We start from the raw sequence: 18450 nt of genomic DNA on the forward strand, positions 1-18450 counted from the left end.
GAAGAGTTTGATTTCGATTTTTTGAATCTTAAAGGTTTTACAGTCTGATTGTAATATGGGAAAAATAATATAACTTGCAAGAATATAATTTCCAAGAAGAAACAAACTACATCTAAATTTCAAAAGTTTGTGCAAACCAGTTGGACTGAGTGACGTAATTTTGCACAAACGACTCAACTGTAGGTGTTTTAATTACAGTTTCGTTCAAGAATCTTTTATAGAGAACTTTAAAAATATTTAAATAATTTTTTTGAAGTGTTTTGTAAACGACGTAGGTGACGAAGTCTGCACATGGTCATATTTCAAACAAAAATCATTGAGTCATACGCGTCGTTACACTACACCGCTCGTATGACTTAATGATTTTTGTTTGGAATATGACCATGTGCTACGTCGTTTACGAAAACGTTTGAAATATGACCATGTGCTACGTCGTTTACGAAAACACTTTTATATAAAGTGGCACTAAACATTCGAATATTCTTGTGCAGTGTGGAGAAGACGACATACTATTCATCAAAACACCTATGTAACGAAAAATATTAGCATGGTAGCCCGAACCTGGTTATGGCACTAAAATAAAGCATTTAAAAAGTATTTGTGACTGGTTGCGTCATTCACCAACTATAAGATTTAAGATATTGCGCGTAAATAGGGGGAAAGAGCCATTATTTTATGATTACACGACTGCAGAACAATCGCTGGAAGCTGTCACACCGAGAAACTACCGAAGAGTATCCAGACTGAGCGATTTAAAGTGGAACAACAGCATAAAACTAATCAGACGTAACGCAGACGCTCGACTGAGATGTATAGAAACAATCATCAGGAATTGTAGCATATTCACAAAGAACGCAGGATACAAAATCTCGTTTGATCAATACATGAATATTGCTCATCAGTTTAGAACCTGTATCAGATACGATTGACAGAGGTAATAGAGAAGAGCAACTGCGTTTCGTTATACTTTTTTTAACAATGACAGACGTTCCATAAGAGCCGTTCTGCATAATGCGCAGTCTAATGTTAAAATTGCAAGAACATACGTTCCTAGAAGGATTAATCAAAATATTGCTTCCTCCGACGTTTTTCTCGCCGCAAGACCGTGGAAGTAAAATTAGAGAGATTGTAGACCACGCCGAGGCTTGCCAATAATCGTTCTTTCCGTGAAATATTCTCGATTGGAACAGGAAAGGGGAAAGTGACAGTGGTACAGAAAATACTCTCTGCCACACGCAATAAGGCCTTTGTGGTGTACTGATGTCGACCTAAATGTAGAAGTACTTATAACTATTTTCCATTTCTTTACCAGGCAAATCCTGATATGAAAATTAGTTCCACATGCGGATTCGAACTGGCTGTCTTCCCGTCGGTTATTATACTGTAGTTACGGACATGCTTCGTTCTGTTGTGCAGAATGCAATGCTGCGCTTTCAGACTCTTCTGGAGACTGATGGGCTTCATATTGAGCCCCTTTTGTAGCAGTAATAGCACCGGTACGTCATGGTTTGATGTACCGTAGCAGGACATAAAATGTTTTTCAATTGAATTTATTGTGCATTATTTCTCCTCCCCATCTCCTTGATATTAATCCTACCAAGTCTGGTACTCGTATGGTAATTAGTTTCCGTTTTATGACTTGTTAAATAGGGAAAGGTTACTTATAACCCGATACATGATTAGCAAATTTACAGAAAATCTCCGAGTTCTCGCCCAAATATTCTTCTACCATTGCTCCTAAGATGTGGGGTCTATAAAAGCATACGATTATCATGTTTGATCCAGCTTTAACCCATATCTTTACCCAAATTATTTTGCTTCAAAATCTGTAATAACCTCACTAGATATTATCATATTATTTACGACTATGAACAAGTATCATCCACCGGTATTCCGCCTATCTTTGGGGTACACATTCCAGTCAGATTTTAAAATTTCATTCCTACTAACATCTGCTTCCAGCCAGCTTTCCTTCGTTAGTATTATGTGGGCATTAGTACCATTTACAAGCGAGACAAGTTCTGGAACCTTTCTATAAAGACTTCTAAACTAATACTATATTGTTCAGCGCTTTTAATGACGTTAGCCGCATTTGAGCATTGAAATGTATCAATGGTAACAGCAGAAAATCTGTGCCAAACCGGAACTCGAACCCGGATTTCCCGTTTACGCTAGCGATCGCCTTGATCGCCTCGGCCATCCGTGCACGCTTCGCTTCCGACCCAGATTCCCAGCCTGTCACTCACTACTGACAGAGTGACGGCGGCCCATGAACCCACACTCGCAGTCCCTGATTCCCATAACAGATCGGGCACGGTGTGCACCCGCACTGAAAATAGTATTGTTGATCGTTGTCACCCTATTTATTTAAGTTGACGACAACCAACGATCCTGTCTACTTCATAGTAGACACATGCCACGTGTGTGTTAGTACTGTCTTGTTAAAAAATGGCACCAGAATACTACCTCATGAGAGGTAAGACGTGATGATACAGGATGTCTGTAACGTACCATTGTGCCATCAGTGTTCTCTCAGTCACTGTCAGACGTGGTTTGAAGTCATACCCGATGGTTCCTCACACCACAGCGTCAGGAGTAACACTGATGTGGCTCACCAAAACACCGGAAGAACTCGATCTCTCCAAGGTCGCCCCATACTCGCCGACGACGGTCATCCCGAGCTGTGCAGAATTGCAATTCATCACTGAAGACAATGCGACGCCATTCGTTATCAGTCCACGCTTCTCGGACACGGTAGCACTCGAAACGTAGAAGTCTGCACTGTGGTGTTAACAGCAACCTACGAAGGGGGTGGTAATTACCTAGTCCTGCTGTTGGTAGTCTCCGACCAGTGGTGCAGGAGACAGCTGTTCTCGGATGCCAAGTGTTGTTGTTGTTGTTGTGGTCTTCAGTGCAGAGACTGGTTTGATGCAGCTCTCCATGCTACTCTATCCTGTGCAAGCCTCTTCATCTCCGAATAACTACTGCACCCTACATCCTTCTGAATCTGCCTAGTGGATTCATCTCTTGGTCTCCCTCTACGATTTTTACCCCCCCCCCCGCCTCCCCCCCCCCCCCCCACGCTGCCCTCCAGTACAAAACTAGTGATCCCTTGATCCCTCAGAATATGTCCTACCAACCGATCCCTTCTTCAAGTCAAGTTGTGCCACAAACTCCTCTTCTCCCCAATCCTATTCAGTATCTCCTCATTAGTTATGTGATCTACCCATCCAATCTTGATCATTCTTCTGTAGCACTACATTTTGAAATCTTCTATTCTCTCCTAGTCTAAACTATTTATCGTCCATGTTTCACTTCCAGACAGGGTTACACGCCATACAAATACTATCGGAAAAGACTTCATGACATTTAATTATACACTCGATGTTAACAAATTTCTCTTCTTCAGAAACGCTTTCCTTGCCGTAGCCAGTCTACATTTTGTATCCTCTCTACTTCGACCGTCATCAGTTATTCTGCTCCCCAAATAGCAAACCCCCTCCCCCTTCCGTCCCTCCCTATAAACCATGTACCGCGCCGTTGGTGGGGTGGCTTGCGTGGCTCAGTGATACAGATAGCCGTATCGTAGGTGCAACCACAACGGAGGGGTATCTGTTGAGAGGCCAGACAAACGTGTGGTTCCTGAAGAGGGGCTGCACCCCTTTCAGTAGTTGTATGGGCAACAGTCTGGATGATTCACTGATCTGGACTTGTAACATTAACCAAGACGGCCATGCTGTGCTGGTACTGTGAACGGCTGAAAGCAAGGGGCAACTACAGTCGTAATTTTTCCCTAGGGCATGCAGCTTTGCATTTTGTTAAATGATGCCAGGTTAAGGGGTTAAAATGTGCTTGGTGCACAATGTAGGGATCCCGCTTTGTTGTGGTCAAATTTAATCGACCGTAACCTTGACGACCAGTATATCTGCCCTCAAGTTTCTAGGCAGTCCAACATCGGGACACTGTCACATCGAAAGGCACCACAAATCTGGGTATTGCACGTTTTGATCAGTTGTCCGACTGGAGAACCAAAATGAGGCTCGTTTCAGACTCTGTCAGGTGCTGATAACGCTGTCTCATACGAGTGCGTGTCATATCCGTGTCCTTAACAGTGATTACTCAACATATGACGCTGTTCATGATCCCTATATACCGAAAGAGACCTGGTAGCAGCACCAGATACGAACACACTCGGGTGGCCGTTCTACCTCTCACAGAGAACTGCAACTCTAATCATTTACACACCCACCAAAGGTGTGTACTTGTACGACGTTACATTGACATCCAACTATGTCTTCTGGGTGTCAGGCAGATTATATTCATCTGCAGTGGTCTCAATTTCCCTGTGTAATTCAAAGTTCGCTTTTGGTATCACATAACTGATAGTCCTGAAAGGTTGAATCCAATATTACTTAGATAACTACAACCATGAGTAAAGTGGAGAAATCATATCTATACCAACCCCTTGTAAGCAAAATGGGAAATATTTTCTGCACTAGGGTGACTTTATTTAACTAACTTCATCTCTTGCACCAACTTGAAGTAGGGTGCTAACTTGTGATACACTGAGTTGCCATATCTGTATGAAATCCACAACCCCCAGTTATCGACGGGCTGGTCTGCAACACCACCCAGTCAAATACTCTGTTCCACAGGTTGTCTCTCACATCTGAGAATGATCCCTGTTAGTATTTGAGTAACACAGCATGTGATTCTTAAAACATACACAACAAAATTTACACAATTAGCAGACAAACGTAATACAAAACTATTTTTAAAAACTGATTAAGTTTGTGTCACAATATCGGATCCAAATGAATCATACGGTATCTGAGGTGAAATATTTATACAGTTCATCCTGTTCATAAAATGTCTGTCTTTCCAAATTTAAATGTAGGCGATGGCACCCATGCAGTTTATGATAAGAGTTGTAACTGTGTAACTGTTTTTCACAGTGAAATGAGAATAGCGATATTTCCAATGGTTTGGGGGACAGTCAAGAGTGTCAGAATATGCAAAAACTGAAAAAAAATCTTACCTTCTTCACTCTTCTCCACACTGATTGAGAAGCTGTCATCAACATATCCTTTATTTTTCAGTTGTATCAGCAGCTGCATGAAATCCTTCCTGATAACGCCAGCCTCCTCTCTGTGTTTTACTGTGTCCTCGACGACTCGCGTGAAGTACTCTGTGATGTCCTTAGGCGTGAAGGCCACAGGTATCAGTTTGCGCAGCTTGGGGTTGAAAAATCCCAGCGCCTGGGTCATGTAGGTACGGAGAGATGGCTTGAAGAAGCGCCTGCCCCACTGCCGGAATTCCGCCTCAGGGTTGTGCTGACTGTCGACATTGATCCCAAAGGCACAAGAGGCTATGACGTCGGTGGAGTAGCGGGCAATCAGTTCGCGCACTTCCACGACCTTGCCCGCCGGTGTGACGTCAGACAGAACGCGTGCGCAGTCCTGGACGATGCCGAACATGGCGCGCATCTTGCCCGACGTGAACGTGGGCGTCAGCTTCTGTCTCAGAGACTTCCATTTGGTGCCACCGAGGAAGAATAAGTGTGCTGATAGGTGATCTGTCTCCTCGTCTATGTAGATGCCCCGGTCAGGGAAATAGTTAAAGTCCTTCACCATGATCGTCTTTATTAGATCTGGGTCTCGAAAGATGAGAATTGGACTGTTTATTGTGTAAATACCCACTACACTCTTTCCTTTGCCTTCAAAATACACGTCTCGCATACCCTCGCCTGGACTTTTTCTCATGAGCGTCGTATCCCAGGCATTCCCTAGTGGAAAGGATGGCTCTAAATAGGGCAGTCCCTTCTTCTTCCAATAGGTATAATTAATTTTGAATGTGACGTAGATAATCACAAAAATTGTGGACAGTAGAGCTAACATTTCATTCATCCATGAATCAAAGATAACAGCCATTTTGGTTCCTGCAAAAACAAATGAAGGGTATGATCAGAAATATGTTCAGATTCTTTTTGTGTCATAATATTTAATTTCTTATGTATCACAGTCAAATACATTGTGCAAGTCCATACTATCAGTGGTTAGCCATAAAACGAATCCCTCTACTGTTTGTTGCTGATTTCTTAAAGTAGAGGGTAAATTAAAATCACTCTATATCCAATCATGATTTAGTCACGCTGGCTTGCTGCTTTCACAATGCCATTCAACAACAAATAATGTTCCTGCATGTGGAAATAAAGTTAAACTTCATCTACTCACCGATTCTGATTTTAAAAAATGCATGAACACTCTACTGCTGGATATCTAAAAGTATGCAGATACTGTTTGCTGTCACTCATAAAATGTAGCATGTAATACTTGTTTACACAGGATCAACTTTACATTATTAAAGGCTTTATGTATTGTTTTTGTTTCCTCTATATGTTCTTTGTTGTTAGTGATTATACAGGCAGAAGGGATATCATCATTGTTAATATGATCTAAAAATAAATCCTTATTTCTAACTGCATATAATTTTCTTATATTAAATTTTATCTAGAATAATTAGCATGTCTGGTAGACTATAGTATGTTTATTGAGATTCAGAAAGGCTACAAGCAGTTGTAGCTTCTTAATTACAGAAGGAAGAATAAATTTGTTGATTCACACTTCCAAGACAGGTCATATTCCACGTCTATTGGAGTACTGGGTGTTGGCCATAGTACTGGACAACATAAAGTGTAAAATGAGATGCTAAGTAACAGAGCAGTACAATAATCTTTAATGTTCGTTTGCATCATACTTCAACCAGCGGAAAAGTGCTCCTATAGGAGCGCAAAAAAGGTGAATACGCTCCTGTTTAAAAAACTCCTACTGAATAGTGGAATACCACATTCCTCAGCACCTTTAACAATATTCTCAAAAAATTTGTCATGCGAAAATATTCGCTCTGTTTTTTACATGCAGCTCACCTCTCACTCGCAAAAGCTCCCCTAATTATAGCTCGCTCACACCCACTAGTCCACACTCAGTTGCCCAGTCTCACTCACTCATTCAGTCCAAGCCACTGTCATTATTTCCCTGTGTGTCTCTACCTGCCGCTGTGTCCTGTCTCACATCACAGTCGCAGATTCCTTCGTTCTGTCCTACTACTGCAATCTGCTCTCGGTGTCGCTGTCTCACTCTTGCTCTCTCTCTTACTGCTGCTATCTCATTTATTCCTTCTCAGAGCTGCTGTCTTCTCTCACTGTCATTATCTCGCTCTTCCTCGTTGTCATCGTCATGGACTCTCTATCTCATTATCACTGACTACCATTCACTTTCATTTTCTCCTTCTCTTTATTTCTCTCCCACTGGCACTGTCTACTTTATTCTACTCCTAGCACAGTTCTGTCAGGTCAACCATGTTCCACTGCCACCGTGTCCCTCCCTTTCTCTCACATTGCCGTTGTCTCTTTCGTTCTTCTGTATCACAACCATTGTATACTATCTTTCAGTTTTTATTGCTTTTCCGTCCCTTTCCCACCGTACTGTCTCCTTCTCTCTCAGTATAAAAATCCTCGCATATGTTCACAGGCCATACTTTTTGTGAACATTTTTAAAGGTGTTGGAGAAGGTAGAATGAGGAAGCTGGTACCCCGCTTTTCAGCCAGTCTTTTAAACAGGAGAATATTCGCCTTTTTTGTGTCCCTATAGTAGCAATTTTCCGATGGTTTCCTTCTTTTCGCTGCTACAGCAGGGCATATCACCCGAATGAAAAGAACTTTATGGGTCAGTGAGATGTTGACAGTTCACTTATGTGAAACCGAAATAAAGCGAAACTAATTTTACACCTCAGACCGGACGTTAAGAATTTTGCATTTGCTTCAGTACTATCCTCTATACGATGGGGTTTTCAGAACCTTTCTGATGACAACGGAGACACTTTACAGCATATTTCTCCGAGGTTCGCCTCTTTATAAACTACTTTATCGCCTGACATCGGATTTAACGGGCGTATTTTAGTGTACGAGTGCAGTAACATGGAACATTTGAGTCTCTGAAACAGCTAAGTAAGACAAGAAAATTTTCAAGGTTGTTCAGCTTGGGATCTTAGGAATTTATCGTAAAAATGTCAGTCATTTTCTGTGCATAACCGTCTTGGAATCCGATACTCTGTTTTGGCACCCAAAAACCAATTTTTGGGGTGTTTCTTGGTAATGTACAAAGATTTTTGAAAATGAGGAGATGGTACTTCTGGACAAAAACCTAGAGAGTATATTGTTCCTGCTTGGATATAAAAAATGAATCTCCTGCAGTATGTCCCATAACTGCTGTTTCTGTTTGAAGTGAAGTTGATTCATCGGCTCAAAGTTCCAGAAAGGAAAACTTAAGAACTAAAATGTAATTGCTGCAAGAGAAAACTGACATTTACAAAACAAAGTAGATTCATTGTTATCTGAAGCTAAAAGCAGTGGAACTTCATAGTTTGCACATTTGAATAGTAATTAATTTATAAGCTTAAGAGTATATGAGATGTTTCAATTTACAGATTTATCACAACTTGTTGCATTAGCGTTTCCTTCCATAATAGTCTTCAATTAGCTGACTAGATTACTTCCGTACCGTAAGAACGTCCTTTCGAGCCGCAGTAGTAAGCTGCTGTTGTTTCGCGTATCCACGGTTTCAATATGGCCTCGACAGCAACGCTTAACTGCATACTTAGTAGGGGACGCGCTCTCTGCTTTTCTTTCCACATGCTGTTACTTTGTGGATTTTGCTGTGAATGTCGTAGCCAATGCTAACATTTAAAGTAATCGTAGGGAATTAATTTATGAATTTTTATTCCACTTGTTGCGAGCTGTCATCACCGATGGTAAGCGAAAAATTCTACATAAGCAAGCGAGACACGTAATTTGCAGGATACACGCTTTCTTCGACCGCAAAGCACGTGTATGGGCGTACCGCAGCTGTCGCTTTGAACCGGCGACTGTGTAGCAGGCCTATACGGACTTCTTCACACAGCAGAACACAGTGTTTCACGATATGACGCGTCGATGGCATGCCTCCCTCAATGCTTACGACGATTTTGCCTGACAGTACGTCGATTCTGGACTCTACAGTCTTTGAACGGAAACGCTTTCATCGCCCCTTGTAGTAGTTCTCAAAATAGGTGTATTTGACACATAAAATTGCATAACAAGCTCACAAACCTACACATAGGAAAAATACCTTGAAAGAAATGCACAATCGAAATTTTAGCTGCTAAGGTGCAGTGCAAGTGTTTATAAAGAATGGTATAAAGTTACTCATATTTGCCACACGAAGGGCCGCTTATAACAGTGGTTTGTAAACTGCTTCCTGCAGAGCGCGAAAATCGGCAAATAAACAGGGGTAGCTGTGCCAGCTGAACGTAGCACCGCGTAACGCGAAGTCCAAAGCGCTCACATACGAATTTTAAGCACTTACTCAAAGCAAAACTGCCTCGAATCATTGATGATTTCTTGCGTGTTTGAGTACTTACTAGGCACAACCTTTTATTTTAATAAAGTATAGCGTAGAGTACCGCCGTTGTTATCGACCCTTGTATCGACCCACGTATCGTACAGACTTTTGTTTGTTTTGGTCAGAACAGCTCAGTGTCGGTTAGACCGTCAGTGAGAGAGCACCACGAGTTCCTGCTGCTGATAAGGCGAGTACACTGTCAGTTTATTACATGTTTTTACGAGCTTCAATGAGGAGCGAATTCAGTAATGGATAGGAACTGTGACTGCCGTGTACAGATGCGAACTGAGCTGTTGATCCTTCGCTCACAGCTCCAGGCTGTGTTGGCTTCTGTCACACAGCTTGAGGCGGCTCCCAAGGGGAATCTGTGTGGGCTTCGGACACAGGGATGTGAGGGACATTGAGCACGTCCCACATGTGCGCCGATCGGTCCATTGCTGTGGCTGCCCCAGGTACTGCCTGCACTGATGTTGATGCCTGACCTGTGGTCGAGTGGGAGATCATTTCGAAGTCTGGCAGGCAGTGAAAGACTTTCGGAGGGGTCAATCGTAGGACCTCTCTGGTTTTTAGACAAACAGGTTTCTGGCGTTATGTGTGGCTGATGTAGTCTCCGGGCTGGATGCAGTCGTCCACCCTGTTACAGAGGAAGCGTCTCGGCCTACAAGGTCTGGCAATTCACAGAGGGTGGGTTTTCTGGTGGTTGGGAGCTCCAATGCTAGGCACATAATGGGGCCCCTTAGGAACATGGCTACAAATGGGAAGGAAGCCAGTGTGCACTCCGTCAGCATACCAGGGGGAGTCATTCTGGATGTGGAAAGGGTGCTTGCAGATGCCACGAAGAGTACAGGGCGCAGTCAGTTGCAGGTGGTAGTCCATGTCAGTACCAATGACGTGTGTCACTTTGGATCGGAGGAGATTCTCTCCGGTTTCGGGCGGCTAGAAGAATGGTAAAGACTGCCAGTCTCGCTTCCGAGATTCAGGCTGAACTCACCATCAGCAGCATCGTCGACAGAACCGACTGTGGTCCTTTGGTGCTGAACCGAGGGGAGGGCCTGAATCAGAGGCTCAGACGATTCTGTGACCGTGTAAGCTGCAGATTCCTTGACTTGCGCTATAGGGTGGTGACTTTCCAGGTTCTGCTTAATAGATCAGGAGTCCATTGCACACAGGAAGCCGCTATACGGGTAGCGGGGGACTGTGTGGAAGGGACTGGGTGGTTTTTTAGGTTAGAGGGTCTCAGGAAACCACAGAAGTGGCGTTCTTATAAAAAGGGGCAGGTAAAACACAGTAGGGTATTTATAGAAACGATCGGTATTGTTGTTGTAAATTGTCGTAGCAGTGATGGGAAAGAACTAGACCTCGAAGCCGTAATAGAAAGCACTGAAGCTCAAATAGTTATAGATACGGAAAGCTGGCTAAAGCCGGAAATAAGTTCAGCCGAAATTTTTTCAGACGACCTAACAGTGTTCAGATAGGATAGATTAAATACAGTTGGTGGTGGAGTATTTATTGCTGTCAGAAGTAGTTTGCCATGTAGTGAAATTGAAGTAGACAGTACCTGCGAAATGGTATGGGTAGAGGTTATACTTGACAATCGGATTAAACTATTAATTGGGTCGTTTTACCGACCGCCCGACTCAGAAGATATACACTCCTGGAAATGGAAAAAAGAACACATTGACACCGGTGTGTCAGACCCACCATACTTGCTCCGGACACTGCGAGAGGGCTGTACAAGCAATGATCACACGCACGGCACAGCGGACACACCAGGAACCGCGGTGTTGGCCGTCGAATGGCGCTAGCTGCGCAGCATTTGTGCACCGCCGCCGTCAGTGTCAGCCAGTTTGCCGTGGCATACGGAGCTCCATCGCAGTCGTTAACACTGGTAGCATGCCGCGACAGCGTGGACGTGAACCGTATGTGCAGTTGACGGACTTTGAGCGAGGGCGTATAGTGGGCATGCGGGAGGCCGGGTGGACGTACCGCCGAATTGCTCAACACGTGGGGCGTGAGGTCTCCACAGTACATCGATGTTGTCGCCAGTGGTCGGCGGAAGGTGCACGTGCCCGTCGACCTGGGACCGGACCGCAGCGACGCACGGATGCACGCCAAGACCGTAGGATCCTACGCAGTGCCGTAGGGGACCGCACCGCCACTTCCCAGCAAATTAGGGACACTGTTGCTCCTGGGGTATCGGTGAGGACCATTCGCAACCGTCTCCATGAAGCTGGGCTACGGTCCCGCACACCGTTAGGCCGTCTTCCGCTCACGCCCCAACATCGTGCAGCCCGCCTCCAGTGGTGTCGCGACAGGCGTGAATGGAGGGACGAATGGAGACGTGTCGTCTTCAGCGATGAGAGTCGCTTCTGCCTTGGTGCCAATGATGGTCGTATGCGTGTTTGGCGCCGTGCAGGTGAGCGCCACAATCAGGACTGCATACGACCGAGGCACACAGGGCCAACACCCGGCATCATGGTGTGGGGAGCGATCTCCTACACTGGCCGTACACCACTGGTGATCGTCGAGGGGACACTGAATAGTGCACGGTACATCCAAACCGTCATCGAACCCATCGTTCTACCATTCCTAGACCGGCAAGGGAACTTGCTGTTCCAACAGGACAATGCACGTCCGCATGTATCCCGTGCCACCCAACGTGCTCTAGAAGGTGTAAGTCAACTACCCTGGCCAGCAAGAACTCCGGATCTGTCCCCCATTGAGCATGTTTGGGACTGGATGAAGCGTCGTCTCACGCGGTCTGCACGTCCAGCACGAACGCTGGTCCAACTGAGGCGCCAGGTGGAAATGGCATGGCAAGCCGTTCCACAGGACTACATCCAGCATCTCTACGATCGTCTCCATGGGAGAATAGCAGCCTGCATTGCTGCGAAAGGTGGATATACACTGTACTAGTGCCGACATTGTGCATGCTCTGTTGCCTGTGTCTATGTGCCTGTGGTTCTGTCAGTGTGATCATGTGATGTATCTGACCCCAGGAATGTGTCAATAAAGTTTCCCCTTCCTGGGACAATGAATTCACGGTGTTCTTATTTCAATTTCCAGGAGTGTAGTTGTTGAACAGTTCAAAGAAAACTTGAGTCTCATTTCAAATAGGTACCCCACTCATAAAATTATAGTCGGTGGTGACTTCAATCTTCCCTCAATATACTAGAAAAATTATACTTTTAAAGCCAGCGGCAACCATAAAACGTCATCCGAAATTGTACTGAATGCTTTCTCAGAAAACTATTTTGAACAATTAGTTCATGAGCCCACTCGAAGCGTAAATGGTTGCGAAAGCATACTCGACCTCTTAGCACAAATAATCCTGGACAAATAGGGAGTATTATGAGGGGCGAATACAGGGATTAGCGACCACGAGGCAATTGCTGCTAGGCTGACTACCGTAACATCTACAACCGTGAAAAAGGACGCAAAGTACATCTATTTAAAAAACCTGATAAAAATGCTCTAAACGCCTTTTTAAGAGACAGTCTTCACTCCTTCCGATCTGATCATGTAAGTGTAGAAAAGTTGTGGAATGTTTTCAAAGAGATAGTATCATCGGCACTTGAGAGATATATACCATATAAATTAATAAGTGATGTTACTGATCCCCCATGGTACACAAAACGGGTCAGATTGCTGTTGCAGAAGAAACGAAAAAAGCATGCCAAACTTAAAAGAACGCAAAATCCACAAGACTGGCAAATTTCGTAATATAGCGTGTACTTCAATGCGAGATGCTTTTAATAATTTCTGTCTCGGAAACTGGCAGAAAACCCAAAGAGATTGTGGTCATACATAAAGCACACCAATGGCAAGACGCAATCAATTCCTTCACTGCGCAATAATAACGGTGAAGTCACTGATGACAGTGCCACTAAAGCAGAGTTATTCGACACTGTTTTCCGAAATTTCTTCACCGAAGAAGAGAAGTAAATATTTCTGAAGTTCATTCAAGAACAACTGCCAAGACGAGAAACATAGAAGTTGATATCCTCGGTGTAGCAAAGCAGCTTAAATCACTTAATAAAGGCAAGTCCTCCGGTCAAGACTGTATACCAGTCAGGTTCCTTTCAGAATATGCTGATACAATAGCTCCATATTCATCAGTTATATACAACCGCTCGCTCACAGAAAGATCCGTACCTAAAAACTGGAAAATTGCTCTAGTCCCTCTAATACCCAGAAAGGGAAATAGGAGTAATCCGTTGATTTACAGGCCCATATCACTAACGTCGATGTGCAGTAGGGTTTTGGAACATATACTGTGTTCGAGCATTATGAATTAACTCGAAGAAAACGATTTATTGACACATAGTCAGCACGGATTTAGAAAACATCGTTCTTGGGAAACACAACTAGCTCTTTATACTCATGATGTAATGAGTGCTATCGACAGGTGATGTCAAATTGATTCCATATTTTTAGATTTCCAGAAGGTTTTCGACACCGTTCCTCACAAGCGTCTTCTCACCAAACTGCATGCCTATGAAATATCGCCTCAGTTGTGCGACTGGATTCGTGACTTCCTGTCAGAGAGGTCACAGTTCGTAGTAATAGACGGAAAGTCATCGAGTAAAACGTAAGTAATATCCGCCGTTCCCCAATGAATTATTATGGGCCCTCTACCTTTTCTGATCTATATTAACGACATAAGGGCCAATCTGAGTAGCCATCTTAGATTATTTGAAGATGATGCTGTCATTTACTGTTTTGTAAAGGCACCAGATTGCAAAATGATTTAGATAAGATATCTTTATGGTGCGAAAAGTGACAGCTGACCCTGAATAAAGAAAAATGTGAAGTTATTCACATGAGTACTACAAGAAATCCGCTAAATTTCGATTACGCGGTAAGTCACACAAATCTGAAAGCTGTAAATTCAACTAAATACTTAGGGATTACAGTTGGAAATAACCTAAATTAGAACGATCACATAGATAATGTTGTGGGTAGAGCAAGCCAAAGACGGCGATTCATTGGCGGAACACTTATAAGGTGCAATAAGTCTACTAAAGAGACTGCTTACATCACGCTTGTCCGCCCTATTATGGAGTATTGCTGTACGGTGTGGGATCCGCATCAGGGGGACTGACGGATGACGTCGAAAAAGTTCTAAGAAGGGTGGCTCGTTTTGTACTATCGCGAAATAGGGGAAATAGTGCCACAGACATGATGCGTGAATTGGAGTGGCAATCATTAAAACAAAAGCGTTTTTTGTTGCGACGGGATCTTCTCATGAAATTTCAAACACCTGTTTTCTCTTCCGAATGCGAAAACATTCTGTTGACACCTACCTACATAAGGAGAAATAAGGGCTCGCACAGAAAAATTTAAGTGCCCGTTTTTCCCACGCCGTTCTAGAGTGGAATGGTAGAGAGACAGCTTGAAGGTGGTTCATTGAACCCTCTGCCAGGCACTTTATTGTGAGTAGCTGAGTAATCACGTAGATGTAGATGCAGATGTTTTGAACAACTTGCATCAATCGGGTCTTTAAATTGTAGACATGAAATGTTTGATAACAGTTCTTGTAGCACAGTTGTAATGATAATTTTTAAGGAACCTAGTTTATTCGTTGTAGTTGTCACAAAAAATGTGAAGTGTCTCTTTGATGTCGGAAACAAGAATTTTCCATACACCAGGCACACATGATAAACGAAAAATTAATGGACTTCACGGTAATTACCACTTTTATTTAGGCAAAATTGGGATGGAGGAAGAAATCGTCATGACTGTTGTTCTGCATATTATGGTGCGTACGAGGCATATTTCCTCAAATTCATAAAACGTGGTGATGCAAACTGACAATGCACAAATGTCTCAAGTTTAGCAATTCCGATCGGCTGATAAACCTGAAATGACAAGGAACTGTCGGAAATTTTATTAACTGACAATTTTCTAGAAAAGGCTTCACACTGTATAAAAATCTTTAGATTACACTATTAGTTCTGGTTGGTATCCAAATTGTATTAAAAATCTTCTCGTCATCTTCCTAAAGACAGAGGTTTTATTACGTCCAGGCCAAGAGTCCAACAAAAGCAAATTATTGTCTGCAACTGGTAAGAAGGTGTAGCGCATATAATATTGAAGCTTAATCTCTCCCAGTTTTCCTGCTTTTACTACGTCGATTACAAGATTTTTACAATTAAACAGTAATTTTTTAAATTTTTGGTCATAATTTGCTCTGAGGTTGCGGAAGAAAAATTTAAAGTTGCGGAAACAGTAATCCATTGATACTTATAACTGGCATTGTGGTATACGAATGTGCCACAGCTTTCATCGCCTACAAAGCGACTCTGCCTTTTCCGCTCGAAATGATCAAGTGCGTTTTGTAGGCGGTTCTTGCATGAAACCTGACTGACTGGCTAAATACACGTTCATTTTGGGGGTATCGAGAAGGTTTGTCTCTACGTTAACTATGAGTTTCTCTAAAGAATTACCCATTAATGACGTCTCTTCTACACATTTAATTGAGGTAAACTTCGTAACTTTGCGGCTTCCTTTTCTGTATAGTTTGCTGAATTTGTTTAACTAGGTCGAAAAAGTCAGGAAGTGATTAATGTTCATCTCACTTGCAGGACGCACAGTCTCCTAGACCTCACTTGGAAACAGTGCATTGAATCCCATGAGCAGTTCTAATTCTTTCAAGTAATTTTTCTTTCGCAGTTCTGTGAGTTTCATTTTGGCGCATATCTCGTACTTGGTGTAAATCACCAAATCATGTTCAGATTTTACGAAACGAAACCGGCTTTGCACACTGCTCATGTACAAACTTTTTCTCCCTCTTTTGTTTAATTAAGAATTTATATCCTATTCTTTCTCAACGAAAGCTGTTTCTGTACATGTGCGCTTTGTGCTTGGAAGTTACCTTGTTTTCGTTCTGGACTTTAATTAGCACAACAACCATCGTTCGAACCACAGTTCACGCAATCGACCAAGCTATTTTTCGAATCCACTAATGCTGCCACAATCTCTCACGAGATTGCGACATGATTCGAATGATGTTCAAGAAATTAACCAATAAGTAACACATATGTTGGTCCTCAGGAGGAGCAGGCAATTTCGATGGTGCAACACACTCTTCATATCTCATCTTTACAAGGCTGAAAACGTTAACTGAGTTTCACATTACTGTGAAACTCTAGAACCAGCACAATGACTTACGTGCGCGTATGAAGAAATCACAAAGAAAATTAATTTAGTTTTATCTCCATTGTTCACACTTAGCGATATCGCGAAGACAATTGGTAATCATTAGGGATATTAAATGAGTTGCAGATTTGAGTTAAAAGTAACTGAGAACATCGACGGAAAATGAAATTTGCTTTACAAATTGTGATTGCGTTGTCCGTGTTACTGTTTGCCGACGTGCCATCGACAAAGTATACGTGTCCGCCATATTGCGTATGGGCTGCCTGCGGCAGTTTTGGCAAGGGTATAAATTTCTCTAGCCACCTGACGAGCTACGACTTTGGCAAATACTGTCTTTTTTTTTTACAAATGCTTACAATGTGTCTTAGCAGCTAAAATGACGTAGTATTTCTTTCGGTGTATTCTTCCTGTATAAACAAATTCTTGGCAGTTTTTAACATGTAGCCTTGTCAGTAACGAATTATCAACAAGTGCAGATACAGATCCAGGGTTCTGTCTTACTGAAACTCACGAAACTTTGAGTTAAATTTTGTGTCAGCTTTCTCAGAAGCAAGCGAGGCAGAAGGAGCTGGATGAAAAGTTAGTGTATAGCCTACACTATCAGACACTGAGTAAAATCAGGGAGTGTGGAAGCATTGCGGAGACGCGTCTGTTTGGGACCGCCGTTGCGGGAACGAAACATGCAAGTAATACCATTGTTGCCCGAGTCCGTGCGCATCTCCTTGCAGGGATTCCATAATGATCGTACAGAAATCTTATCCAGCACTAGAAAATTCAAACCTATAATTTGGAACAGTTCAGAATCTGTGTATATATTTCTTTCCAGTGAATAAATAAATAAAAGAGTTGTAGTAAGGGGTACATTACGGATTTCGTTATTTTGAAAGTTTCTGCAGTACGTATGATTTCGGTATCTAACACTGACAAAATAACTGAAATTTTTAAATACAAGCAATTGAACTAAAAATGTAATATTCTATGACGTAATGTAATGATCACTCGCCGAAAGAAGATTTTTTTCCACTTCCGTGCCAGTTGGCAATACAAGATAACGCTTCAAATATCCTTTGGGTTAAGCAGGTATGTACAATAGTGTGTGTATGTGTTTACTACATGTGACAAGCGCAGGGCAACAAATTGGTAAGAATACCACAGAGAAGTACTTGCCTCTGGCTCTCTTCGAGTCTGGCGTGGATGACACTGCGGGAAATTCTGCACGCAGCTTATCTTATATGTATGCATCCCAAGGTCAGACGTTGAACAGGATGTGACTTGTCAAAAAGCAACTACTTGGGTAGTAAGTAAAGTACATCAGACTGATGAAAGTAGTTGACTTAATTTGCAATTTGCAAGCTTTGAATTCGTTGCACGAATAACTCCTGCGTCTGGAGATCTTTTAGTACGTCTCATGACACCGAACTTACGCTATAAAGGAAAAGTAGCTATGAAAGTTCTCTAAAGTATTCCCAGTAGCTTATTCCATTATGTAATGTACATTGCGAGGCACAGCTTCCGATAATAATACAAGGATCTTTACTGAAATGAAAATGGGCATCTCAGAACTTTGTGACGAACGTTAAACGGGAAACTGTGTAAAAAAACGTTAGATTATATAGAGATCAAGTGTTGTGAAATTTACCGCCTTCTTGCGTATAACGTCAACAGGTACGACGTGGTATCAAAAAATTCCCGTCGTATGAATTTTGCGTGCAGGTGGTTACGATTACAAGAAATTGTCTTAGGTGTCTTCCCATTCATCCTTACTGAACATGTGAGGCAAATGGGTGCGAGCTGAATCGTTAGATACCTTGTGACTGCGATGTCTGACCTGAAAGATCAGCGTGTCTGTGCA

The 18450-nt window shown here is 42.7% G+C and overlaps 1 protein-coding gene across 1 annotated transcript in view; it reads right to left on the minus strand.

The window, feature by feature from the left end:
- The window catches only part of LOC124798610 (cytochrome P450 6k1-like), a 39949-nt gene extending 22162 nt beyond the window's left edge, over positions 1 to 17787 (minus strand). Inside the window, exons 1-2 of the mRNA XM_047262086.1 lie at positions 17766 to 17787; positions 5039 to 5938 (exon numbers count right to left, since the gene is read on the minus strand). Coding sequence (XP_047118042.1) covers positions 5039 to 5930 — 892 coding nt within the window. The 5' untranslated portion in view covers positions 5931 to 5938; positions 17766 to 17787. The remainder of the gene's footprint in view (positions 1 to 5038; positions 5939 to 17765) is intronic.
- Between the last annotated feature and the right edge of the window lie 663 nt (positions 17788 to 18450).

The sequence above is a fragment of the Schistocerca piceifrons genome, chromosome 5, assembly GCF_021461385.2.
Source record: "Schistocerca piceifrons isolate TAMUIC-IGC-003096 chromosome 5, iqSchPice1.1, whole genome shotgun sequence".
Lineage (NCBI taxonomy): Eukaryota > Metazoa > Arthropoda > Insecta > Orthoptera > Acrididae > Schistocerca > Schistocerca piceifrons.